The sequence below is a fragment of the Rhipicephalus sanguineus genome, chromosome 1 (genome assembly GCF_013339695.2).
Source record: "Rhipicephalus sanguineus isolate Rsan-2018 chromosome 1, BIME_Rsan_1.4, whole genome shotgun sequence".
Lineage (NCBI taxonomy): Eukaryota > Metazoa > Arthropoda > Arachnida > Ixodida > Ixodidae > Rhipicephalus > Rhipicephalus sanguineus.
The window spans coordinates 170935927-170962658 of NC_051176.1; the positions used below are offsets into that span (position 1 = coordinate 170935927).

The following is a 26732-nucleotide window of genomic DNA, read 5'->3' on the forward strand; positions in this document are numbered from 1 at the left end:
TGAGGGGTGGCAGTCACTTGGCCTTTCCATCCCAATGTCACTGTCAGCTATGCAGCAGAATAATACAATAATAATATCTAGGGTTTAACGTTCCAACACCACAATATGACTATGAGAGACGCCGTAGTGGAGGGCTCCGGAAATTTTGACCACCTGGGGTTCTTTAACGTGCACCTAAATCTCAGTACACGGGCCTCAAACATTTTCGCCTCCATCGAAAATGCAGCCGCCGCGGCCGGGAGCAAGTGAGAGTAAGTGCGACTAACAAGTACAGTCAAACCTCGTTAAAACAAAGTCGCATCTGACACAAAAATAACTTCGTTATAAACATTCATTATAAACATATGTACTCCTAACAATGTATTAAAGGCAAGGTTATTTGTCATTTAGTTTGTTATGACCGATAATTCGTTACAGCCATTTTTGTTATATCGAGGTTTGACTGCATTGGTTAATTTCTTGATCACATGAACATTCTCTGTAATAGCAATTGCTAATGCTTAGTTAAATAACGAAAAAGTATACATCGCTGCAATGTCAAAAATACTGAAAGAGTAGTTTATATTTGCTGTTTTTGTCTCGATCAATGGTCGCCTGCTAAATGCTTCATTTTCTCCTATACTCATGCGAGGCGGCACCTGACTGCCACATGTCTTCTCTTTCACACGCTGCGTGCCCGAGTCGGTTAGCTGTCTCTTGCTGAGCCTACTACGGTAGTACTCAAAGGCTGGTTTGAGGCACGCAAAGTCAAGCATGCATTCCAGCTCTGTCATGTATGTAGCAAACGCTACGTGCTTTGTCCACAGACTGCTGTGTACTGTAGATACCGCTGCCTCAACAAGGAGCCATCATGTACTGCAAAGAGCCCTCTCACCATCCTCTCACTGACCGACAACCATATGCTGATTGGTCTCTGCAGGTGGTGTACCTTCAAGCATGCGGCAGCACTAGGCACCCCAGGGGGCCCAAGCATTTCTGGGGAGCGCCGTGCATGCCTGAACTGGAAATAGCAGCTAACATGTTTGAAGAAAAGAATGCCAAAGGCCATGACATGTGGCCATGTAACTGATCGGTAGGTCCTTGCCATCCCTTGCTGCGTAGGTTCCAGCAAACTTGTGGCAACAATAAGTAAGAGAAGGCCATTTTTAAGCTACAATAACTACCTGTTACCTCGCTGTAACCCTTTGAAGAGACAAATGCCTTCAGTAGAGAACTTAAAGGCTTTAATGTGGTAGAAAACTCATCCTTGACCTGCGGATATGCAGGCAAGGCCGAACGGGGTCTCGAGCACCTGCGCCACTCGTGAAAGCAGCAACTTCTTCTTCCTCGGAAGTTGCAACATACTCTTGAAGGATGTGAAGATTTTTTTGCAGCAGGAGATTCGCAAGACAATCTGGTCCATTAGTGAGGTCATTTTATGATCACTCTGAAGGGTGCTTTAAGGCCTCTTTAATGAAGTGCAATACTGATAAAAGTCTTTGCATAGATTTTCTGCTGTGCTAACACTCGAAGAAACAACAAAAGTGAGCTTGCAGATATTTTCACATATTAGCTGTTCATATTAAAAGAATCTGTCACCTACTGTAAATGTGTTCACAGTCTGCTCCCAGTGCCTGTGTTATTTTGCAAGCAGTTCAATGCTTCAGTGAGTAGCTTTGCCTCATATAAGGCTCAGAAACAGTACAAAAAAATTCTAAAAAAAAAAGAAAGTATTACTTGAACAAGTCAATACAGCATATATTCTTAAGCATTTGTGAACAAACATCTGCTTTGTTATAATGAATACCATGTCAAATAGCGCATTTTGGAATTTTATAATATGAGCATACGCCATTGCATAACCAACCGTATTTTAGACTTCTTTAAATTTGGCAATTCATTATATCTATGTTTATTATATAAAGTTCTGACGTTATAACAGTCCCGATAAGCCAAAACAAGTGCTGTCTACTGTAAACGGCACAGCACAATCAGAAAACCTGGCAGCTGACACTTACAGTGACCAGTGGTCGAGGTAGAAGCTTGGCTTTGTACAGCTGTAGCAGACAGTCAACAAGGTTCTTCCAGCCATCACGTAGAATGTGGCCATGTCTCTGGGCCAGCCCAAACACCATTTTGGCAACTAGCTGTGCTTTCTGACTGTTTCCCAGCACCACAGGCACTGTCTCAGGGCTCTGCATACCACAAAGCAGACACTTGATATGAAAAACAAAAGCCAGAACTAGCTCAGCACAGTCAATATCAGCAAGACCCCAACAACCCAAAACACAATCTGTGCTATTACTATTCTGCCATGATAAGGATCACAAAATTAATGCTTCAAGATGTTTTATTTTACCATAAGTTTGCTTGACAGCTGCCTGATTTGGCCAATTAGTTAAGCAGATGCCCTTCACAAAAATCACTTGCCATATTCAGTACCCTTCAGCTTTGGGTTACCTGTGAATTTGCCCTCACGCTGCGTTCTGCTAGCCTCTTGATTAGCTCAGATGGTAAAGCAACTGCCCCGAAAAGGCACTGGTCCCCGGTTCGAACCCAACACTAGGGCAAATTTTTCTTAATCTATGAAACCTTATTTCTAAAAAATCCATGTGGGTTTCCTCTGTAGCTCCATGCTACATTCAGATGGGTGAAAGCTTTTTTTCAGCCACTTGACCTCAACCACAATAATGCCTGTCAAGCCAGCATTACATATGCACAGAGCCTGTATTTTATAACAATTCTGGTAATTGTCAATTCTTCTTACTTTTCATGGCTGGCATGCTCAAAGCTATGCTATTGCCAGGATCAGTCACTCAGCCAGCTGGATGATAAGGAATTACAGGAATAGAACTAAAAGAATCCTTACAAAATACCCCTAGATCTCTTCAACTAGCAACCCTACTTGCGCAGTGGTTGCTTGAATGATTAAATTTTACTTGGCTTGATGTTGCAATAATGAAGGCTGCAATTTCTGAATTTAAGGATGTAATTCATTATCACGGATACAGGCAAAGAAAAGTATGCCCAAAGCACTGCTATCATTTGCAAGAAAATAGGTATTCCAGGTTTTTTGCAATGGTACCGAATAGCTCAACTGAGGCCCGTTTACCATGGGCTGTGGTATACGGGTATGTGCCACAGGTGATTGACAGTTCATATCTACCCAGGAACGACGAGAACAGACATTGGTAATATACTTAGTCACCAAAAATGTTTGCACTTTGCATATTATTGCCAACTTCCCATACAAACATTGGATAAACACCTAAGACAGCTGGCCCATTTAACATTAACAATTATTTGGGTATATTATATTCCAAAACTACATACATGCTATGAAGGATACCATTGGCTTCACTCTGAATTCAACTGCCTAAATTTTGTTAATATACACAAAAATCTTGAAACATAAAGGCTTTTTCATTTGGGTAGACTCCTTTTATGCATATTCATTTAGCCACCAGTCTTATAAGTTTTGAACTGACCAGCAATAATAACAGTTAAAGAACGGGTGAGACGTTTTAGCATGCATCCTTAAAAATTATACTTCTCAAGTAAATTCTAATAAGATCATGGGTATAAAATACTAATTACTGACTACTCCACCCTTGAAATGCCTCTAAGGCAAGGGTTTGTAATTATTCAAAACTTTCTCATAACAACTTGAAAACTGCCCTATCTGACTTCCTCTTAGAATTGAATAGCCACTATTCACAAGTACGAACACTGTTTAAGTGGTTTTCTAATACTTCAATGATCAGCTGTGCATGATTAAGCATAAAACTGAAGCAAAAATAATACAGCTTCTATCCCAGCTTCCGTGGATATACATCACGAGAAGTTAAAACTTGCATAAAACAGGCTGAGTGACTTCGGAAGCCAGTCTATTTAGGTCATTAACTGAAACTTTCAGTTTAGGTTTAACAAAAATAGGCCTAATTTTCATTTCAATCTAAACCAAAATCTCACTCAGCTATGCATATTAGAAGTGGGCATTATTTAATCTTTATGGATACTGCATCTCCACCTTCTCAGATTAAACCAAAATATCCTTCACTGCCACATTATTTGATATAACAGCAACACTCCATTCATCAACCCTTTTTCAAATACGGATAAAATCTGCCTTTTTGCTCTGATGTCACTACGATGACTTGCATTACACATTTAGTCTCAGTGGTAAACAGAGACACTAGCTGACCCACAAGGCTTGCCTGTTTTAATTTTATTCGAATAATTTACTACTGGATATGCTACGAAAAAGCCCCACTATTTGGTTAAACTGTTCCTTTGCTTGTATAAATGCTGCCAAAGAAAGCACTTGTTACCCTGACGAAGGCTTGTCTCCTCCTCAAAATGTCTTCACGCTGAGGCTTTCTTTATTTACCTCTTATTCATCACTTCATTTCTCCACCATGTCTAGCTTGTAATGCTCCATATGTGCTTTCAGTATATAATGCCTCATAATGTCAGCATAATAACAATTTTACTAACACTGCACATACAGAATACACGCAATGTTCTATATTATTTGTGAAGAGGTTTATTCCTTATTCTAACATTATTATTCAAACACAATTTAATTTGCATGCAGTACTATTACTTGATTTGTATTCAATTCAATTTTAAAAATTATTACATTTGGAGAGTTCTGTTCTATGGCAGTTTTTATCTGGCAGAATTAAGGAAAAAGTGGTCCTTGCCTCAGCAGTGCTCAGTGCAGTGAATTTGCAGAGAGAGATGACAAGGTTGTCAAACACATCACTCATGGCATAGTGTGCAGCCACCATAGCACACTTGCGGTATCCACCCAAGGCTCGCTGTAGCACAAGTGATTCACAGGGGACTCGATCAAGCACAGAAGCAAGCGCAGCTACCGTAGGGCCCCAGACCAGTGTGAAGAGGTCATGGTCTAGTAGTCCATTAGGTGCATGCATGAAGTGGCCTGCTTTGCCTGCGCCCCTCCGCAACAACACCTGCGTGAAGAGCACATGAGCTTAAGTTCGTATGGTCCCTGGTCCGATTTCATTAGAGACCAAGCACAAGATGCCAGCAACCTCTAAGACAATTCTGATAACGCAGCTACTAAGTATAACTATTGGTGGAGCACAGCAGGCACCACATACTCACTAAATCAGCCAAGCTATTGAAAGAGAGAATTACTTACCTTCCAGAGGTAGTTTTCTCTGACTAGTCCAGTCTGTTCTGCAGGCATCACTATCTCCTCATTTCTGCAAGGAAGAAAGAATAAATTCTCGTTGTTTTCACAGTCATACAGCACCTTTGACCAAATTATGAGAGCCAACTTACTTGATTGCATTGTATATTTCTTCAAGCATGTCTTTATCAAAATCATTGCCACCATTCACACCATTTAGATTTTTCTTGAAGTCCTGGTGATAAAAAAAAAGTATTAGAGCCACAGCAAAGAATCAATATGAAAAGTTAGACGGAAAGATGCTATGAGTAGCAGTTACCTCTACAGTCATTGGGATATTTTGCTTCTTGACATTATGATTGTGCTGGTCCATGTTCAACATAATTACAGCATAGGCCAATGTAAAGGCAGCGTCACTGTTGGCAAATGGCTCCTTCATGCTCTTCTGCAGATGGCAGCAGCAGCAGCACCAAAAATAAAAGAAAGATGACCACATAAACCACCAATTCAGCCAGGAAAAAATATCAAGATTTTAAAGTTTTCAGAGAAGCAATACAAAAACTTGGGGAGGTGCGAAGCATGTAGGGAAGGGTGTTTCAGCTCCACAAACGTGCAACCTGTGGAGGGGCGAAGCATGCAGTGAGCAACGGTGTTTCCCACAGCAAAATCACTGCTAATGGGCAATGAGAGACAGAAGAAAGATTAGACAGAGACCAGTAGTCCGCTTTTAGGTAATGTGCACACTGCAAATCTTTATTGTTTAACTACGCACAAGAGAAATCTCCCACCGGCACTATATTCCAGGTCAAGATCCAGTGCCTATGTATACAAGGTGGCTGGTGAACGCTTGTGCAGAAGCTCGCTATCAAGAAACTCGCTAGCAGACGCTGCCTGCGTCGGCGTTGTCTCTCGCGGGCAAGGGCACGTTCTCATTCCTTGCAAGCTGGTAGTTCAGCATTCATCACAGAAAGAGCTTTTCCATAGTCAATGCGTGCCGTTCGCTCTCTCTCGCCACATAGTGAGTGCTGAGGTGGTGGCGCCCTCTCTTGCGCTCAAGCAAATGGACCGTCACGACAGCAGACGACAATGCACGCCGCGACAGCAGATGACGACAACAATGCACGCTGACACACCGAGACCCTAAGGCACTTCGCCCCTAAAGCTTTCAAAGCGCATGTGAGTGGCTCAATGCAACCCAAATAATATAAGACCTCTTAGTCTCAGGTAACCTAACATCCTGGCAATAATATTCTAAAATACTTTTTCACTGAGTAAATTTCTTAAATGTACATAAGCTAAACTTCCCTTATACAAGAAATAAGACAAAAAGGGCAAAACACACTGCTCATACCATATTTGCATAACTATAACATTCAAGGTTTATTCAACATTACGTATAAGACTGCAAATGTGGGCCTGAAAAATCGCTTTGCATACAGGAACGAACACAAGGTAAAACATTAAGGAAGATGCACTGAAAATTATGATGTGACATTCTTTACTCAACCTGCATTCCGCTGAAAATGTCGTAAATTTAATGCTAACAGTAAAAGGCATGCAATGGCCCCCTCCCCTTCGTACCTTTTTATTTTTTGTATACCATAATGAGGACCTCCTCTCCACCTTCTCCTCATAGAGGCTGCCTGAGAGGCACACCTGCACCCTTCTCACTGATTCAAACTACGGCAATGTGAATAAGAGTCATGAAATTACCAGGATTTCAATGGCAGGAGGCATGGGTCAGCAAAATGTGAGACTGCTACTTAGGCAAATAAAAGATGAAGATGATGGCACAAAGGAGCCTAGGCGGAGAGTTTTATTTTTCCCAGAGGGGGCGGGGGCCCGATTTGCTCTTCCACATTTCTCTCTCTCCACACACACACACACACACACACACACACACACACACACACACACACACACACACACACACACACACACACACACGCACGCACGCACGCACGCACGCACGCACGCGCGCACACGCGCGCACACACACACACACACACATAGTGAGACTCCAGATTTATTTTTCAATTTACACAAAGACGTCTACCCCGTAACGTATGGCTGAATGCGAAAAATTCCGCATAGACTGCGGAATTTCCCACAATGCGTGGGATCTGCCGAATTCTTTTATTGTCATGCTTTACTAAACAGGAGAGAATGGGTTAATTCTGGCACAGGAAGCTTTAATTATGCCAGTGAATTCAATTTAGGATGGTAAAAAAAAATCTCAGATGGTAGCGAATATCATTTCCTACCACACCTTGCGCAAAGCTCGGTTTACAAATTTTTATTCCAAAGGTTGTTCTCTGGATGAGTATTTGAGTTGCTTTTCGGTGACCGAACTTGTAGTAAAACCACTTACTGATAAATCAAAAATGCTTACGGTCTTTTCTCGGTACTTTTATAGGCAGGCATGTTGAAGGGTACCCATTTGTAGACAACCAAAAAATTGTACTTCTTTTTATTGGCGAGCAAGTCTGTGCAAAATCACTCACTGACTTACTGTGTCGGGGATGCTTTGTATTCTCAGAACGATTTTTGTTTTCTGAAAACCACACGCTACGCGGTTCAAGACTTCTTTTGACTTGTCATAGCTTAAGCGATCGCTTAAGTTGTTCACCAACACAACATATTCTGCATATACAAATCCGTTTGAGGGGCATTTTCCACTGAGTGTTTGACTTGTCACTTGTCACTTGTTGAATGTATGGCTGGAAGTGGGGATGGTAGTAAAAGAGAGGGTTACTGCAATGGCTTAAGCTACGCTTCATTGGGCAAAGAGCAGTTTTTTTATATCTTGCTGTACTCTCTCCCTGCCTTCTCATGACCCTCGGCTAAGCTTTCCTCGGTGTTCATCCGCTGTTGGTGAGGAGGTTTTTGTGAACCTCGCCAGCTTCACAATTCAGTTACTGCAATTCAGTTACTGCAGTACAGGCAAAGCTTCAGTGAAAATTCCAGTTCAGGCGAAATTTGTGTCATGTTTCGCAAACATTGCTTATATTTCCTGTGCTTAGAAATATAAGAGCACTGTGTGCACCAAATGAAGGCAGGAAACCATCTGGTCTGAAATAATACTTACATGCCAGTGCTCTGCAAAATGCTCCAACAGCAAGGATATGAGTGGTGCTTCCCCGGGCAGCCTGAATGTCTCAAGGTACATTCGGAGAGCTTCATCAATTCTGGTATTTATAAAGTTGAAGGACCTGCAGGCACATAAAAGAAGCAATAACACAGGCATCAGCCAGGCAAGTAAAACACTAGTACAATGTAAAGCTGTTGCATACTGCAAAGTGCATCTGAAACAGGGAAGCTCGAGATATACCCTAAAAAGGAACCACTAAATTTTTTACATAACTGAATCTAGAACAACGAAAAGGCACAAAAGGGCACAGAAGCTTTATCAGACACAGCAAAATCCTGATCATTTGAAATCCCTCGATTTGAGTCGGAGAGATAATTCAAACAGATGAGCTGGCCACAGTTGAGTCACGTATTTTAACAGGGCAAAACTCACAAATTCAAAGTCCTGAAAGTGTGTAATGAATTTTTCTAACAAAATTTCTCTCTGCTACCTTTCATGCGAACCCGAGCCAAAGCCAAAGATAAATGTATCACTAGTCGCCACAACAACTTGTATCTTGGAAATTAGGCCTTTTAGCTTTGCACAGCACATTATGCCTACAGCACAGGCATATCCGCTTCACAAAACTGGGATAAAGGGACGTACAATCAAGATTTTAGCATATGATCATTACGTGGCAGTCTTCAGTGGATAAGCAAACTAATTATGAATATGCTTTTAGGGCATTTTAATTTTTTAAATAGGCGTTAAGGCATTTTGCATAGCCAACAAATGACCGGTGCTAAATGCTGTGACACTATTTGATATGCATGTAGTTTATGGAGTACAGTAGTGCAATTACTCTCCTGTTTACACTCGTAGCTTAAATTGGCTGTACTTGGTCAGTAGTCTGTAGTTTCTGAAACTATGCTTCAAAAACAGCATGGTAAGGCATTAGGCCTCAGTGACATGGCACAGAAGCTGACCAATAATTTCAAAAGCTTTGCCAAAATTTAGCACACTTTACAGAGCGCTGCTCCAAAATCTGGACTCCATTCTGCTCCATCTGCTCAACCATATGCCAAACGCAGATCTTGTTACTTCTTGACGATATTAGGCGCTATTATGTCCTGGGTTCAACACTCATGCAGTATTATTAAAAAAGTGCAAGGGTGTGCATCATGAGGCACTGTTGCAATGAAAGCAACATATAAGATAAAAGTAGCGCATAGCAAGCCAGCCATCTGGACACTATGAGTACAGAAAGAAATGAGTTTCGAGAAAAGTCTTGGCCATGTCAAGCCCTCTTTACGTCATGCAAGCTTCACATTTGAACATTACCACCGCAATAGACCAAAACATACTAGTATATTCATTTTGTGAATGGAGCATGGCACAATGCAATGCCAACAGGTCTCACCACTGCAAGAAGGTGGTTTTGAATAGGGGTGTGCGAGTATTCGAGTTTCGAATTCGAATCGAATACTAGCTAATCGAATAATTCGATTCGACTTTCTAATAGCTGGTATTCGAACTTTCGAATAATTCGACAGGACAAATATCTAAAACGCAACAAAGTCTAGTGGTGCAACTTGGTGAAGGTGCGGTAGCTAAAACTAATGCTAACGTCATTACAGTAGGCCTTTCGTTAAAACTTTCACCAATTTCCTGGTAAAAAAAGCATGTACATGTTTACTTTACAGGAGATTATGTCATTTCAGCATGTAAAAAAGAAAGAAACACGAGAAAACTGTCAAGGCCTTCGCAACTTCGTTCTGAAACAAAGGTACGGACTTCTTGCATAGTTCGGTTGCGTATGCCACAAGTGCCGTAAAACGTCCCCCGACTTTGGCCCTCGAAACCCTTGAGGATTGGCTTCACATGTGAAAATTTGATCACGCTGCGCCGTCGCCACTGCCGCACTGCACCACTCGTTCGGAAACTCCCATCATTCTGGCACTCAATCAAAACGCTGCTGTGAACGGGCGCCCGAAGATTTTTGGGCCCAGAGCACCCATGGCCATGAAGCACAATAACATGACCGTTGTCAGATGAGCCGTATTGTACGACTATACGAAAAAGACTAGCTACCATACCACCACCCTCTGTTGCCCAAGAGGTTAAAAGTGGTGTGGCTAACTGGAATGGCGGCTCTTCTATCAACATGGTTGCACGCCCATAAAAGCTGAAAAAAAAAAAAGAGCTAACAAATGTAACAAACCTGTCACCACGCCATAGGTTTCTTGATTTTTCCTTTGCCTTGTCGTAACTGACGGTGCACGCTTCGATACTATTCGATATTCGACTCGATATTCGATATTTGTGGCCATTATTCGGCACTATTCGATTCGAATTCGATTCGGGATGAAATTTCACTATTCACACACCCCTAGTTTTGAACATTACGTGAAAAATAGTTTTGTTGCTACTACTTCATGTTTTACACATTGTAGAACTCTGTGCACTTACATGCTTTATATATCTCAAGGGTAGCAGTGCACAAAATTAAATGTTTCCCCTGTAAGTTGCACATGACATGCAATGGCACGGCAAGGTAGCTGCATGTGGGCGAAGTGAAGGGGTGGTTCAGTAGCAGGCTGCCCATAGCATGGGTCATCTTTTCAGCCCTTTGCACATGCATATGGTTTTTGCCACACCCAGACATGGCACTGCACAGAGCCAGAGCCACAAGCTCAAGTGCTCACAGAAACAGTGGGCTGCTGGGCGCATGTGAACTTTACTCAGCGAAAAATGCATAGGTGGTACTAGCAGGCTAGTTGGTTGTACTTCATTTTGAGAACACCAGCGCCAAATTTTTAGAAAACATGGACAGAGAAACAAGGATACACACAACACAGGCACTACTTTTCAGGGCCTGTGTTGTGTGTATCCTTGTTTCTCTGTCCATGTTTTCTTAAAACTTTGTGCTGGTGTTCTAGAAAACTGCAGCAAAAAGTTACTTTGTGGAATATATTTGCATAACAAAAAAAAACTGTTCAATTATACCTCAGATCAGAAAATTAAGAAATTTAGTTCTGTGAAAAAAATAATCAAATCAAGGTTTCTTACACTGCACTTTGGTTTGCCAATCATGAGAGCAATATTTCTAGTGCAGATCCTATACACAAGGACAAATAAAATATTCAACTCCAAGGGTGCATTGCAAAACATTCTCAACAAGGTGAAGTCACAGGAGATTGAGCCATCATTTTCATGAATGAATGCTGTATGTATGGACAAAACAATTTCACTGTTTACTCACTTGACAAAGGCATCAAGCACCTTGAGATTTTTCCGGTTGGCTATGTATTCACCAATCTTCTTCTTATCCAACTGCGAGTTGTCCCTTAGAAATAAGGCTACTTCGTTGGGGTCCAGGGGATCACTAAGCAATCCATGCTCTTGGAGAAACTCAATACCCTTACTAGGACGGCTATTGAAGTGCTCTGTGCCTGATGCCAGAAGCTGTCATTCAAGAGAAGCAGAAGAAAAAAACAGTACAATAAACACTCTGCAAGAATGTTGCCAAATGCTTACTTGTCACACAAAGAAAGTAGTGGAGACATTGTGACTCAAGGTTGATAAGGGTCACTACAAGATGTAGTTATAACTGGCATACATTATGCAAAACGTATCAATCAATTTATCACCTTACTTTAGCAGTTTATAGAGAGGTGTTTTGAATCATGTGATTAACTTCCTCTGGTGAACACCTAGAAAATGGAATATCATAAATTTTACTAACTATACATACAATGCTAATGAATAAATGTGCATGAGACACAGAAACAAAATGATGTGAGAAAGGAAAGAGCTTCACAGCTTAAAACAATATTCCCTTCAGGTTTCAATGGGCTCACAATATTTTAATCTACTGATTCCAATACTACAGAGACCTAAAAAGAACACAGCATGCTGAAAGTTCCCATTAAACTACTTTTCACTTCATCTTCAACATAATAGAAGTCATGCAATTGCACAATGCCAGCGCTTACAATTGCACTACACAAGCATTTTCCTGTATAAATATGGAAAAAAGAAAAAGATTCATACAATCATGCAGCCATCAAACTTATGGTGCAGTTATGTGGATTCAGACACAACCTTCAGTTTTCGATAGTCTCTGAAAAAACTTATGTGCTGATTACTGTAAGAAAATGAAATCAAATTATTTGAAGTCAGCGGAATCACTTGTGTTGTCATAGGACTCCTTTCTACAAAACACAAAAAGCAGTCTTTCTGGAAGTGCAAGTAATGAAGCAATACAAGCTGGCTTTGTGTCACAGTTCCCTGTCTGCTACATCTGCAATTCATATTGTACAGTTAAAACCTCGATATAACAGTCAGTATAATTGGCAATTTACTTCATTGCATAGAAGCTGCAGTAAATTAAAATTCAACCTTTAATGTAATGTATAGAAACAGAAGAAATCTTTTGTACATGTAAAGTAATACTTTCAGTAATACGTTCTGGCAGGCTAGTTGGTTCATCGCGATAAACTTTCTCAAAACTGCGCGAGAAGACGAAGACAAAAGTAAAAAAAACATTCAGAACACCACGAGCGCAGTAAGTATAGTCTTGCGACACGTAAAGTGTCGCAAAAATATTCTGATAATAGGGAAGTATGAAAGAAAAATGTTGCAGAGGATCCATAGGCATGTTTTTATGAGATAAGTACATGAAAGTGTTTATTTTGGCTAGGCTGTTGATACGGACGGGTGCTGCAAAGTCTGCTGTGGCATAGTGGAGCACGCTCAGTGTCACTGCGGTGACACCAGCTGGGTGCACGCTTTCGCCAACTTAGCTAAGAAACATGGCCACAGCTGCAGGTGGTTGCTGCGGCAGTTGCTTGCGCCAGCATTAGTTCCTGTGGGAAAGGTCACGTGCTTTCTGGACAATGCTTTTGAGGACGCCAGCTGGGTGTGCACTTCTGCCAACCTAGCCAAGGAATGATTTCACATTAAAACTAATTTCAATAACATTTAAAAATTATTTCTGTTGAACCGGGGATTCAGCAACCATAATTTGATGCCAACCCAGCGAAGTCTTCTTCACGTCCGCCAAACCTCATGTGTAATGCCGAAAAATCACAGGTCCTACGTACTGTGGTAAAAGGTGCTAAGCGAAGCTATCGCATGCATTCTGCCACCACAGCTTGTTATCAAAGCCTCGTGTTGCCTAGAGGGGTGCAGGGGTGCAACAGCCGGAAAAGGATTTGGAGCAATTTTTGGAGCAGCAAAATGTTGCTTTTGGAGCACAAAAATCCAAATTTGGAGCAGGTTGCAAAAAAAAAAACCTGAATTTTTTAGCCCGAAATCCCAAATTTGGAGCAGTATAACAAAGAAGGCTTACTTTTAGAAAAGAAAACAAAAACACGTAAAAACCATTCAACATCAGCTAATTCGTGCACAGTGCATGTGAACACTGCTACTATTTCAATAAAAGCAGTGTGTTGAGCCACCCCGCAGTGCGAACAATGACTAAGTCAGTGCGAACAATGACTAAGTCCACATTAGCATTTGCAGGACCTGTCAAAATATTCGACAGGCACTGGAAATGCTAATGTGGACCTGTGAACCTGTATATTTTGGAGATTCCTAAAGCAGGAGCAAGTGGGGGTAGCGAAAAAAGAAAACTGGCATACGCTTTTGTCTATTGTTTCTCAAGGCCGCAGAAACGCCATACACAGCAGCTCCAAATGATTGCCAATAATTTTTTAGACGTCAGCGATCATACTAGTTCTCGTATTTACACGGCCCATGCACGAATGAGTAATTAAGGAATAAAACGTGCTGTGTCCCTGACAGCTAGTACTAATAGCCCCTTCTAAATCTCAGTATGCTTTTCCGCAGGACACCAGTTTACTGCTGAAAAAGTGGCTTAGAAAGCGTTCTGCACGCAATAAAACAATCAAACAGGAAATTTGAGAACTACTGTCCTTTTCTATTGCAATAGCAACTATATGGACACTCTTGACGATTTTTTGCCGTCATCTCCCTTATAAAGTCCAAAGTGATAACATATTCCTGTGCATAGTATGTTCTGCCGTGGATGAGAGCGCGTGAGTGCGTGCGACGAACGCGGCTGAAGCAGATATCAAACGAGCCAGAGCCCATCTCCGTCGCTCGGAGGGCGCATGCGATAACACCACTCCGCTCAGGAAGCCTGCCATCAAAGCATAGAGGAAACGCCCCGCCCGTCTTAAACGCGCATGAAAACACGCGAGAGACGGGGGGGGGGGCTGTCGCTAGAGCAGCAACTTTTGAACTTTGATTCTAAGGGCGCAATCGCTGGCGCGCGCGCTATTTCGGCAGCCATCAGCGGGTGGCTCGTATTTCCTGCTACGTGCTGCGCTCTCAATGCGAAGACACTGTGCAGAAAGAGCATCTTTCCCTGGAAACGCCGTATTCTCTTACACCAAGGTTTTGCAGAGGTACGCGTGATCGAATACAAAAGAGTTTGCTGCCAGCCTCACTTCGTATAGCGTTACAATTTGTTTCTATCGCATTCATTGCTTCGTCCTTCCGGTGAAACTGACTTCTTTCTTTTCTTTTGCGGGGGGGGGTTAGGGTCTGCGCGTCTGTATTGGATGACGATGCCCACACTACAGATGACCAACGCGGCCTCCATTTGTCACTCAAGTTTGCACAACTGAGAAAATTTTAAGCTGGTCGGGCATTTTGGCGCAGCGTGGCGCAATTTTAACAAATTTCACGGTTTTGGCTCAGCTTGGCGCAAAAATAAGGAATTGTATCAAATTGGCGCAATTGGCACCGCTGTTGCACCCCTGGGGGTGCAATACTAATGCTATCATGTACACCGAACCGGAACCACTTGATCTTCACCGAGTCCAATGAACTTGAAACAACAAAAACCAGTGCATGCCACAAAGACAAAACAGCTTCAGTCTAAGATTGCATGAAAGCAAGGCGACAACCTGAATTATGGCCCCTCAGTTCATGGCTCGCATTGGCACCTCAGGCATCGCACACACATATGTCCAAAAAACTTAGCAAGACAGAACAGGAAAAGTTTGGAAGCACATATGACGACAAAGGGTGGCACCACATGTCCAGCGGTGAAGAACAAGGAGACAGGTAAGGATTACCTCGTTTGTAGTGGGTTGAAGCCTAGAATATTTCTGTATCTAGGATTTTTGTATGAGCCACACTGCCAATTTCTATGAGCCGATAGTTACCTTTACTGTTACAACAAATATCAGATATAACGAACTAATTTATGGTCCCGATGCTACTTTGTTACAAAGAGGTTCAACTGTACCGCCTCTATAGCTACTCATGCTTGCAACTTGACTCATGGCGGTAAGAAAAACACGAAATCATGTGCCGACTCCTGGCATGGAGGGAATGAAATAATGAACTACGCCAGTGATACAGCACAGAATACAATGCACTAGGGTACTCGTATGCATGCATTCCCCTGCTCCGAAGGTGAGCATTCGGGTTTTCCCTTGCCCCCAACCACTACTGGAAAAGACGGCTGCTCTGTCGTGTGGGCCGCAATTTGAAAACATGTTTGCAAAAATCACCTAATGCACTAATAGTGAGACTATTCCATTATAACTCAGAAAAGCGTTGCAGGGCCTCTTTAACAATATGTGATGTATACTATTCGAACTATTTGAGTCGAACTTATTTGACCAAATCCCTATTCGCTTTGAATTCGCTTTGACCCTCAAACTTACTGTTCGTCCATCCCTACACAAGATTAATAAGCACTTTTTAATACTTTGGCTTGTTACTGAACATTTAAGGCAACACCAAACTGTTATTCTTAGCACTGAAGCCTACTCAACACAGTTTTCAGCAAGAGAAAACTCCCCAACAAAGCTGAAGCACTACAAAAGGCTGAAGTCTCTTTTAAAGCTCACTCCTCCAAGTCTCTTCAAATTTCTAGTCTGCATGTAGCAGGCATAACCACAATATATATATGACCACATCAATAAACCAGTTGAGGAAGCACACCTTTTTCTTGTGCTTGATGGCCATCAGCTCCTCATGAGATGGGATGTTTTCAGAAATGGACTTGCGATTTGGCCGCATGAAGACTGAGCTTCTAATGTGAGGCTTTACTCCAGAAGCGGGACTCTGAGGAGCACCATCCTGGTTGTGAACCAACTGCTGGCCCAATTGGTACCCAAAGGGGGCCACGCGGCAATGATCCAATGGCACAGCTTGCTCAGGGTGGAAGCCCTCACCATCACCATCAAGCAGTGACCCTGTCGAAAAACCAAAGATGCAGTTTCCCACACTTTTACCTTTAGCAATAATGATTCAACTGAAAGATTATGGCTTGGAGCAGTTTTTGATGCAGAAAAATTGACGTTTCAGAGTGCTCTAGAGCTTATATAAAAATTTGGAAAAAAAAAACTATAGGCATGTAGCACAATCCAGATGCACATCAGAAAATGCCTGACAGCGAAAAGTTCCACTCACCTGACAGTGCTCCACCACGAGCAGCCTGGCTTTCACTCAACATGCGAAAGTGACACCGTGTTTCTATGCTGTCAATTACAGCAAGCAAAGCATCCAGTGAGAGAAGGTGAATAGGCTGCAGGCCTGCCACAGGAAAAGCATTCTGCAAAAGTATATGGGAAAGATCAGCAGTTTTCACCACATCACACAGCTGCATCAAGTCATTCACTGACCTTTGACAATACTTTAGTGAGATCTTCGAACAAATTGGAGCAAAAGAGGTCACAGTCATAGTTGAGGTACAACTCAGTGATGAGGCCTGGTATCCTCCAAAATTGCAACACAGCTTCCACAGACAGCTCCTTCTGATCCCTTGACACAGTGGTTGACTCGCTCAGTATCAAATCCATAAGCTTAGTGAGATACATCTGAAAGGGAAGAGCAACATGTCCATAAGAAAAGTGTTATCACAATCACTTTTAACCATACCACATGCATCAGTTAGGACTGCCTAGGGCTGCCACAGACAGCCATCTCTACACTAAGAACAAAAGGGTTTATTTGAGGCATCTTTCTGCTGTGCAATTATAATTGTAATCTCGCCTGCTAGCATTTTTTTTTCTTGAAAACTGTGCGGTCACTGCTTCCCTATCAAGAATGCTTTGTGATGACCCTAGTGCACACACCCTTTGTGACCGAAAAGTACTGGGTGCACAGTGTTAATGCAAGGAAAGCATGTCAGATGGATGGCGTTATTGTTGTGTGGCAGAAAGATGTCCCAGGTAGGCCCTCGTTTTATGCAGAGACCGTCCGTTGCATCTTTCTATCTTCCCTCCAAGTGTCAAGTGGCTTTCACTATCACCACAATGGACCTGCATTCCATTAGCAATTCTCCCCACTTCTCGAAGGATTGTTCTCCATCACTTCACTCGGACATCCCCACTGACACTCAGCGGACCAGACTTTTGTTGCCAATAAACGTCGGTCTGCTATCTGCCTCCAAGATGTCAAGACCATGCTTGTGTGAATATTCAAGCAGTTTGAATATTCGAACGAATATTACAGTATTCAAATTCACTTCGAAACGAATTTAAATTATTCTAAATTTCGAAGTATTTGCAATGAACGAATAGACATATATAAACCGCATGTAAGCTCCTGCAAAGGTGGTTTCACTGCTGTGCAGGGGTGCTATGCCGTGAATACACCTTTCCAAGAAAAATCCGCACTGCCGCGAAACCCCACTTTAAGGTTAAATGATCAAAGTAACCTCGCATCGATTCGTCATTTTTTAAGTTTAAAAGCTTGTTATACCGGCTTATATGCACTAAGTAAAGTAAATTTTTAAATGTAACATATTTTATAGGTTATCACTTGCATTCCACTGAAAGTCAAATCCTGCTACTGTTCAAAGATGCTTCCACTTCCCTTTCAACCAAAAAGAATGACATTTGCACATGCCTTGTTTCAATTTTAAAAAATATTGTGCAGGTTAGTTGGGTCATGAAAAATATTCTCATTTTTCTTTATAGTATGTGATATATACTATTCGAATTCAATTCGAAACTATTAAACCAAATCCCTATTCGCTTTGAACTGGCTTCGAACCTAAAAATTACTATTCACACAAGACCCATCAAGACGCATATTTCTCACCTCTGCTAGACCAAACTACCACCAACTTCACAAACAAACACGTGGCAGTCTCTGCTAGCTGGCAACCTCTAGCAGGCAACTAGCCATTTACACAAAGCTGCTGATCAAACTTATGGTCAAACTGGTCAAACTTATGTAGCAGAGTTAACTTGGTGCATGGCTAAAATCTGTAACCATCGACAAAAGAGTCAACAAAAGCTTCCTCCCTAAACAGACTGGCCACTCTGAAAGGGGAGGGAGGGGGCAGACATATGGAGTAGCAATAAGTTTTTTAAAACATAATAAATACGCCTGTATGTTATGCATGCACGAAATTCAGCTGTAGTAAGATAAAACATTTTAAAGTTAGCTATTAGTTCACAACCTACTAGAGGCATGTGTGCTGCGAGAAAAAAAAGTACCATACTTATCTACAGTACCTCAACTCATAGTTGTTGTTTTGCAACAAACTCTTAATAAGATTTCATCAGAGCATGCAATATTAATTTCACAGCAAAGCTTAGCATTGGCAAAAAAGCACCTTTAAGAGTAAACGAGTCAAGCAGAATGCATATGACCACTTACTTCAAGTTGGAATTTGAGGTGAGTTCGAAGGGCTTCGAAAAGCAAGAAGCTCACACGTAAAGATGATACAAAGATGGAGAGACGTGATGAATTCAAGAGCTGCAACGGACAAATAGATACCAAATTTTTAAAACTTAATTACAATTTTTTTAGTAGCATGCCAAAGAAGAGCTTTGCACATATTGATCCCCCATGCGGCATATAGACTACAACAATTTTACAGCTCATGCATGAAAAAAAAAATTGGAGGAATAAAACTTGCAGGTCCTAGCATATCACTGTTGTGAACGTAAGTTTTGATGCTGTTATACAGACAAACCTCAATACACGTAGTGAACATGGGTCAAATAGTGAACATGGATAAAATGAATTATCAGACATATTAAAGTATACTTGGCCAATGTCAGCACATAGTCGATTATAAAAAATATTACACATAATGAAGGCATTTTCGTGTTTAGACACGACTTCATTATTACAAAGGTGACTTCAAATTAATAAATAAGAAAAACTAAATTTTGGTGCTTAAAAATGCCTTTACCAAATAGACTAAACAAGCCACACCTATGCCAGTATTTTGTAGCAATGCATTATCCAATGCTAGTCTTATCATTCACCAATCATAATGTGGACAGAATTTAACCACTGGCCAAGCACGAAAAGCATGAAAAGGCAAAATACCGGCTCTTGTCTTCAAAGAAACAAAATATTACAGTTGTTTGTAAAGCATAACTGGAATGCTAGGAATATTTGTGCATCTCCGTGAGAGCCTATGAACCAAAAACACAAACTTTTAGTTTAAATCCAGGTTGATAATTTTAAGGACCCAGCCATGAGAACAAGCAAGGCCTTGAATAAAGAGTACTTACCATGAGCAAATTTCGGCACACATCATCCTTGACCAGACCGAGTAAGGAAGGAAAGGAGCTGATATGATCGGCACCACTCTCCAGAGCTACAGCAAGCAGGTTGAGGCCCGAGTGGATCATCATCTCAAGGCTCTGCTGATGCTGCTGGCTGTGGCCTACTGCCTCAGGCACATACAGCAGGCTGGCAAGGAAGCGCAGCAGTTCCCACACACAGGGAAGCCCATAGGGCACCACGGGACCTGCTCCTACATCAAAAGAAATCAGCATCTCAACTACCTTTGCACATGACAATGATGAAGAACAGAGAGAGCACTGAATGTAACTGCACACATTTCTAGACACTGCTCACTTGAATGCAATCAAAAATAAAAATGTCAAGCCAGCCAGTCTGACTGTTTACCATGTCTTGTATACAGGTCATTCCATATCAAGAGGGCCCAGTGGTTTTTCAACGATCTTCAATCCCACTGCAAAAAATCCCGCTAATATATTTGCATGTGAGAAATAATTATTGAGGCAGTATTTTGCGGGAAAAAATGTTTTGATGGCACAAGGGCACTTCAAACTTCACAGAGAGAAGTGAAAGTGTGTCATGCAAAATAATTTGCAGGCAACATATAAAGAAAGTTTGAAAAGAGTAGCTTTTGTTTTAAGCAAGAAGAAAATTTTCGAACTGAACAAACACAAGGTTGTGTGAAGTTTCCTTTTGCTTTGCCTTCATTGCACAACACATCAGCACAGGATTCCAGCAGGCACCTTTTTTGCAGCGACTAATACAAGTCATACAACTGCTTGATATTGATTTAAGTAATGTCGCTGTATGAAACACCACAAACACTAATAGTGCCAGAACGGTGGTACAGGGGGTCAGTCTTGTTGGGAAAGCAAAAGGCGCCAGAAAAGCAAAGTGGCATCCGCACAGACAGCTTCTTCTTGATGACACAAGGGGGATGAGAATGTTAAAATGCTGTCCGAAAATCCTGACAGATGTTACTGTCATTTATGGCCACACCAACGAATCATATCAAACATGTGCACCGAGGATACATAATTTCATCAGGCAACCCAATGATAAAAGCTCACGTGCTGACCTATACCTTAAAAACTTTATATTTTTGAAATGTGCCATTAATTATTATGTAAACCAATGTAACATCATTATCAGAAGCAAAACACGACCCTCTAGTACTATCCTTCATGCCATCGACTTGATACAACATAATCCTTTCCCTATATATCAAGCAGTTGAACATTATTGGCTCTTTGATGCTCCAAGGGAGAAGGGAACGTTTCATTGTTTTAGCACTATTGGTGTTTGCGACATTGCATACTGCGATGTTACTTAAATCAGTGATAAGCAGTTGTATGACTTGCATTAGTCACTGCAAATAGGTGCCTGCTGGAATCCTGTGCTGACGTGCTACGCAAAGAAGGCAAAGAAAAAGGTAACTTCGCAAAACCTTGTGGCTGTTCAGTTCGAAAATGTTCTTCTCACTTAAAACAAAAACTACTCTTTTCAAACTTTCTGTACATGCTGCCAACAAAGAGTACTATACAACAATGTACAGTTGAAACTCAATTTAATGAAGTGATGACCGCACTCAAATTATTTCATTAAACTGGGAAGTTCACAAAATCGAGAAAAAGATTTTTTCGGCCCTCCAAATACTGAAACTGTAACGTAGCGACACCAGAAATGTACCGCGGCATTTTATTTACCACTGACACAAACCTGCGCGTGTGAGAAGTTCGCGAGGGCAGCCCGGACATGGAGCCTCCCACGCCCCCCGAACATGAAACTTCCCATGTCCGGGCAATACAGGCGAGGTGGACGGTCACGTGAAGCTATGACAATACGGGAAGAACGAATTCAGTGATTGTATGAACAGGCAGAGCAAGAATGTTGCAAGGAGACAATTAGTGCCATCTCTCACATAAACCATTAAATAATGAAAGCAACAACCGTGCTTCTGTGGGAGCATTTACAGGGACAACATACTACCACTGCCCCTAGTGCCATTTGGTACGTAAAAGCACCACCAAGTGTTAAGTCCATTATTCCGTGCATGGGTGCGGCATGCAGCCTCGAGAAAATAAAACTATAGGGTCGTGACTAGGGCGTCAAGATGTTTAACACGATAGCATTACTGCGCACACCTGAAAAAAAAAACCATCCGTGTCAAAATAGGAAAGAAATCCCTTCATTATTTGCTCATTTATTTCTGGGAAAACTTTGTTAGATAGGGTTTAGTGCCAGGATAGTTTCGTTAACTAGAGTTAATGAGAACATTGAACCCTATGGGTACCTGCTGGAGAATGGAAATTTCTTTGTTAGATCAGGAAATTTGTAAAATCGGGTTTCCCTAGATCGAGTTTTAACTGTACCGTAAACTCCCAGTAAACGGAAATCTCTTAAACGGAACTGCTGCTTAAATGGAACAACAGCTTCTAATATGATTGGTTTCATGCTTGAATTCCGCAACCCTGTTTATCTCTCAGTAAACAGAACGTGTTTTCCTGGTCCCTTCAGGTTCCGTTTAACGAGAGTCCACTGTATAAGCCATATTATTACTCAGACCACGACACTGTAAAAATGAAGCCACAATAAGGGTCAAAATGCTACTTTTTCCAACTTCGTCACAATTTTTCCACCACGTTTCTGCTTTATTCCTTCCCACAGTGTTTCGAACATTTAGTATATGAACTTAGAAGCCCACAGTGTGAACACAATCCTCACGAAAGAACCACTGCTTTTTTTCTAAAAAGCTTTAAACATGCAGCATTTCACAAAGTTTTGCCACGACAAAAAATAATGGAAATTGAGGAAAAAAGTTAACTATCATAGTCACGGAAGACTGGCGCCTTCACATTCAGAAAAAGTTGTTTCATAGTAAAGCTTAAAGCAGTAATTTTGTATAAATTGTTCTGCATGACACAGTTTCACTTCTGTGCGCAAATTTGAAGCGCCCTCATGCCATCACAAAATAATTTCAGAAAAATACCATCTCAATAACTACTTCTCACAAGCACATGTATTAGCAGGATTCAGCAGGATTAATGATGATTGGAAAACCACCTGACCCACTTGATATGGAATGACACAAATATATTGTTACGTGAAGGCTGACAGAGGAGCAAAGTATTTTTACAATGTATTTGCATAGTGCACAAAATATGCTTCTCAGCACTACACATTGTGTATAATTTTTCTGTTTTGTATCAACGTGAATATAACCCCCCCCCATCTCAGTAATGTGTGACTACATTGAGTGCATTTTTAATCAGCAATGATTAGCATTTGCAGAACTCACAGTTACTACAAGCAGCTACCCCCAACAGCACTAAGATTTCACAGTCAAGGGCACAACAAAAAGTTTATTCCCACAGAAAACTAATTGCTCATGAATTGATTATCATTAAATCTGAATTTCTCATGAATAGTATGCTTAATGTTGGCTTTGTAAAAAGTATTGCCTCCAAAATATCACAAAATACAGAAAACAGCTACAGGGCCAGCACAAATTACCCCAATATGACCTCTGTTTTCTCTTCATTGTTTAAAAATAGGGGATTAAAACACAGTATAAAAAAACTGCTCAAGCTTTGTTGCTGAACCACAAGAGCTTTACATGAGCCTTTCACCAAAAACACATTTAAAATGTAATTATTCTCTGTCAACACATACCAGGCCATGTCATGTACAATGCCATGCAGCTGTGATATGTGCCTTGCATAATGACTGCATTAAAGCCTCATTTTTAATCTCAAGTGAAAATGACAATGTTACCACAAACAATGAAGGAGCAGTTACAGTTTTTTTTAAGCTCACCAATACGGAGTATATCCAAATGCTATTTGCAACATCAATGGCTTTCAATAAGGAAATGTGTCACAGCACTGCACCACTGCAACATCCTCAACCTAACATTAAATTGGGTATAGGCATAGAAAGAAAAATAATCGTTTTTATCAATCTATGTGCAATGAACAGTTTATATACCTTGTGCTAAAACAAAGTGCATGAAACATTATTTCCAGAGAAGCCTTCATTTAGGAAACTGTAGGGATTTAAGAATCCCCACAGAAATAGACATAACATTTGTATTTGCTCTGCAAAACCGATCAGATTAACTGAGATAATGTTTCTACTCCTGCAGTGCAACATATTATTTGGGGAAAATTATTTGTGCTAGCTATGCATACTATTTGCATCTAACATACAAAGCAATTTTTTCTCTAATTCTATCCACATTACTGCTGTTCTCAGCCACCGCCACAAGCATACGCCACAAGCACCGCCACAAGCATACGCCACAAGCATACACAAGCCCCGCCACAAGCATACACCACAAGCATACGCCACAAGCACCGCCACAAGCCACCGCTACAAGCATACGCCACAAGCATACGCCACAAGCATGTGTAGATTCTGATGCTCCCAAGTAAATCTTATATTACCATGAAGATCAGGTTTATTTACCTTTTCTCTTGCAGTGCAGGCATAATTTAATAGCTTTTCAGTATAAAAAAAAATTTTCAGCATCAATATCTTTTTTTTCTAGCTGCAATGCTTATATACCATTTCCAGTACCAGCTGTGATAACCAAATTAGAATGTGCAATGGTGCCTTTGTCATCAATTCAATTACAACATGTAACTACCATCATTTAATGTACCGTGGTTGTTATTATTTAGATTGTTACTTTGTTTTGCATACCTAATTGATTCATAAATATTTTTCTTTCACGTAGGCTTGCCTGACTACATGGGTGCTATCATCACTGTGTGACGTGTTATGCTGTCTATGACTTGCAAGAGCTTCCACAATGGCAACATATTGGTAATCACACTGGTACGAGAATCTGAAGCCTACTAACAATAAAATCTCCCATACTAAGTACAATGCACTAAGGTGCACTATAGTGCCATTAGGCATGTGGAAAGAATGATCGCAGTACAAGAAAGGCTGTGAATGTGTGTAGCTTTAAGGGTACTTAAAGATGTACTGTTTTTAAAGTACATGTGTTAAAGTACACAGTACTGTTTAAAAGGGGTCTTGAATAACCACTCGTGCTTGGTGAAAAAAACACAGCGGAAAGAAGACGTTGCTGTAACTTACAGCGGAAAGCAGACGCTGCTGTGAACAGCTCAACCAAATCTTGCAGTCGTGCGTGACAAGGAGAGTTCTAAAGAAGATTCATCATACAACAAATTGCTGCTATTACCCGATAGCTGACGTTAGCCAAAAGTTGCATTTACATCTGATGTGCTTCTTACCACGGGATGCCACCACATGCCGGGCACCACACTCTATAGTGTGCTAAAGTTACACAGTAGCAACACTAGCGCACTCCGGAATCACACCGGGAGTGAGCGATTGCGTTTCATGACAAGCACTCAAGGTCATGGCACACGCGTGATGTAGCTTCTCTCCTCTTTGTAATCCCCCTATGCAGCTTCCAGCACGCTCAATGGGACAAAAGAAAAGAGAAAGCGCTTAAAGCGTGCGACAAATTTCTGTAACTCCTGTCGTTCTTGACGGATTTGAACATTTTTTGCGTCGATCGATTCATAAGGCAATAAACTCCGATACTGTGGTCAATCGGCAATTACTTGTAAAAGTTGTTTAGGATGCCTTTAACACTTTCCTGTCCGTGCCTATACCCATCGATAGCCCGCTATCGATGGTTTTAAACTTGAAATTTTGCCGCAATATGAGCGCTTACGGACAGCCAACATCATCCATCGTATAAAACAAGAGCTATTTATCCTGTTTCCTGTATTCGTTTATTTTTTCCGCTGCGGAGAGAGCTTTGAAGTGCCACTTAAGTCGAGAGGACCGAGCACTCGTAGCTTCAAATATGGCGTCGACATCACGAGCCCCTGCCTCTCGGAAACGGCAAATTTCAGCGGATTCTGGCGAGTCTGAGTCAAAATTTTTTTATGCTGGCAGCAGCGCAGACTCAAACGATGATTTTGACTCATCGGCCTTCAGCAGAGACAGCGAAAGTGCGTTGAACAGCCACAGAACGTCAACAGGTATCTGCCGGTAACTTTCGTTTAGATCTCCGAACAGAGTCGGCGCTTCCGCGCTCCTTTCGAAAGATATCTGGCCTGTTCTAAAGGCCACAGTTCTTATCTGCGGGGTATCAACATCGTTTAGGTGGGACCACTTGCCACCGGCTGCTGAATTTGTGCAGTTCAGTGCGAGAAAACGACCCGGAGTGGACCTCGGCATTGTGCTCCGTAGTGCTGCATGGCGTTTCGTCGGAAACCATCGATTTCTTCATGGCCTTCTTTACCTGAGAAATAATCGCTTAGATGTGCAGCACAACTAATAAATATGCATGGATGCACACTCTTGAGCAAAAAGAAACACAGAAAACGATCGTTTTCAGCGAAACGTGCTGCGCAAACCTGCGCTTCGCCGCACTGCGTGGTGGCACAATAACCACTAGGGCTAACGTTTTCTTTTGTATTTAAATAACGACTAGAGATAAAGCGCTTATATTTGCAGGGATAATGGATATGGCATTTGTGGTTAAAATGTATATTTCAAAATTTCTTTTGTGTTCAACTGGTGCAAGGCACCATTGATGTTTTTAAAGAGTGTTCTCGTTTTTGTCAAACATTTTCCTATTAAAGTTTTTTTTTTTTTCGGAAAATACTTTAGAAATGTTTGCCTAAATATAATACCATTAGAAAGCGCATTTCTTGTTCTACAAGTTCATATCATATATTAGAGTATCAATGATATTCTGTGGCAGTAGAAAAATTGTTTACTAGAGTACCCAAAATTGGCCTATTTTCCCGCGGACAGCAAAGTGTTAAGTGTGCCTGCGTTCTCACAAACGGGGATCATCCAACTTGCGTTTTTCCATCATATAGAGCTGAACTTTGTTACACTGAAGATATAACTGACATAAAAATATCTTAATACTTGTAAACCAACACTTCTAAAGAGAAAAATGAACTACTAAATAAAAAAATTGATTTA

The 26732-nt window shown here is 41.3% G+C and overlaps 1 protein-coding gene across 5 annotated transcripts in view; it reads right to left on the reverse strand.

Moving 5' to 3' along the window:
• Positions 1-26732, reverse strand: part of LOC119402194 (Golgi-specific brefeldin A-resistance guanine nucleotide exchange factor 1) — an 89980-nt gene that overhangs the window by 50495 nt on the left and 12753 nt on the right. For 4 of the 5 annotated variants that reach the window (XM_037669310.1, XM_049417734.1, XM_049417731.1 and 1 more), the window contains exons 8-19: positions 19736-19980; positions 18867-18965; positions 16880-17074; positions 16668-16809; positions 16197-16450; positions 11473-11675; positions 8229-8352; positions 5460-5585; positions 5293-5375; positions 5150-5213; positions 4686-4958; positions 1998-2174 (exon numbers count right to left, since the gene is read on the reverse strand). In XM_037669310.1, the coding sequence (XP_037525238.1) occupies positions 1998-2174; positions 4686-4958; positions 5150-5213; positions 5293-5375; positions 5460-5585; positions 8229-8352; positions 11473-11675; positions 16197-16450; positions 16668-16809; positions 16880-17074; positions 18867-18965; positions 19736-19980 (1985 nt within the window). The remainder of the gene's footprint in view (positions 1-1997; positions 2175-4685; positions 4959-5149; positions 5214-5292; positions 5376-5459; positions 5586-8228; positions 8353-11472; positions 11676-16196; positions 16451-16667; positions 16810-16879; positions 17075-18866; positions 18966-19735; positions 19981-26732) is intronic. The other variant, XM_049417735.1, reaches the window with a different exon arrangement.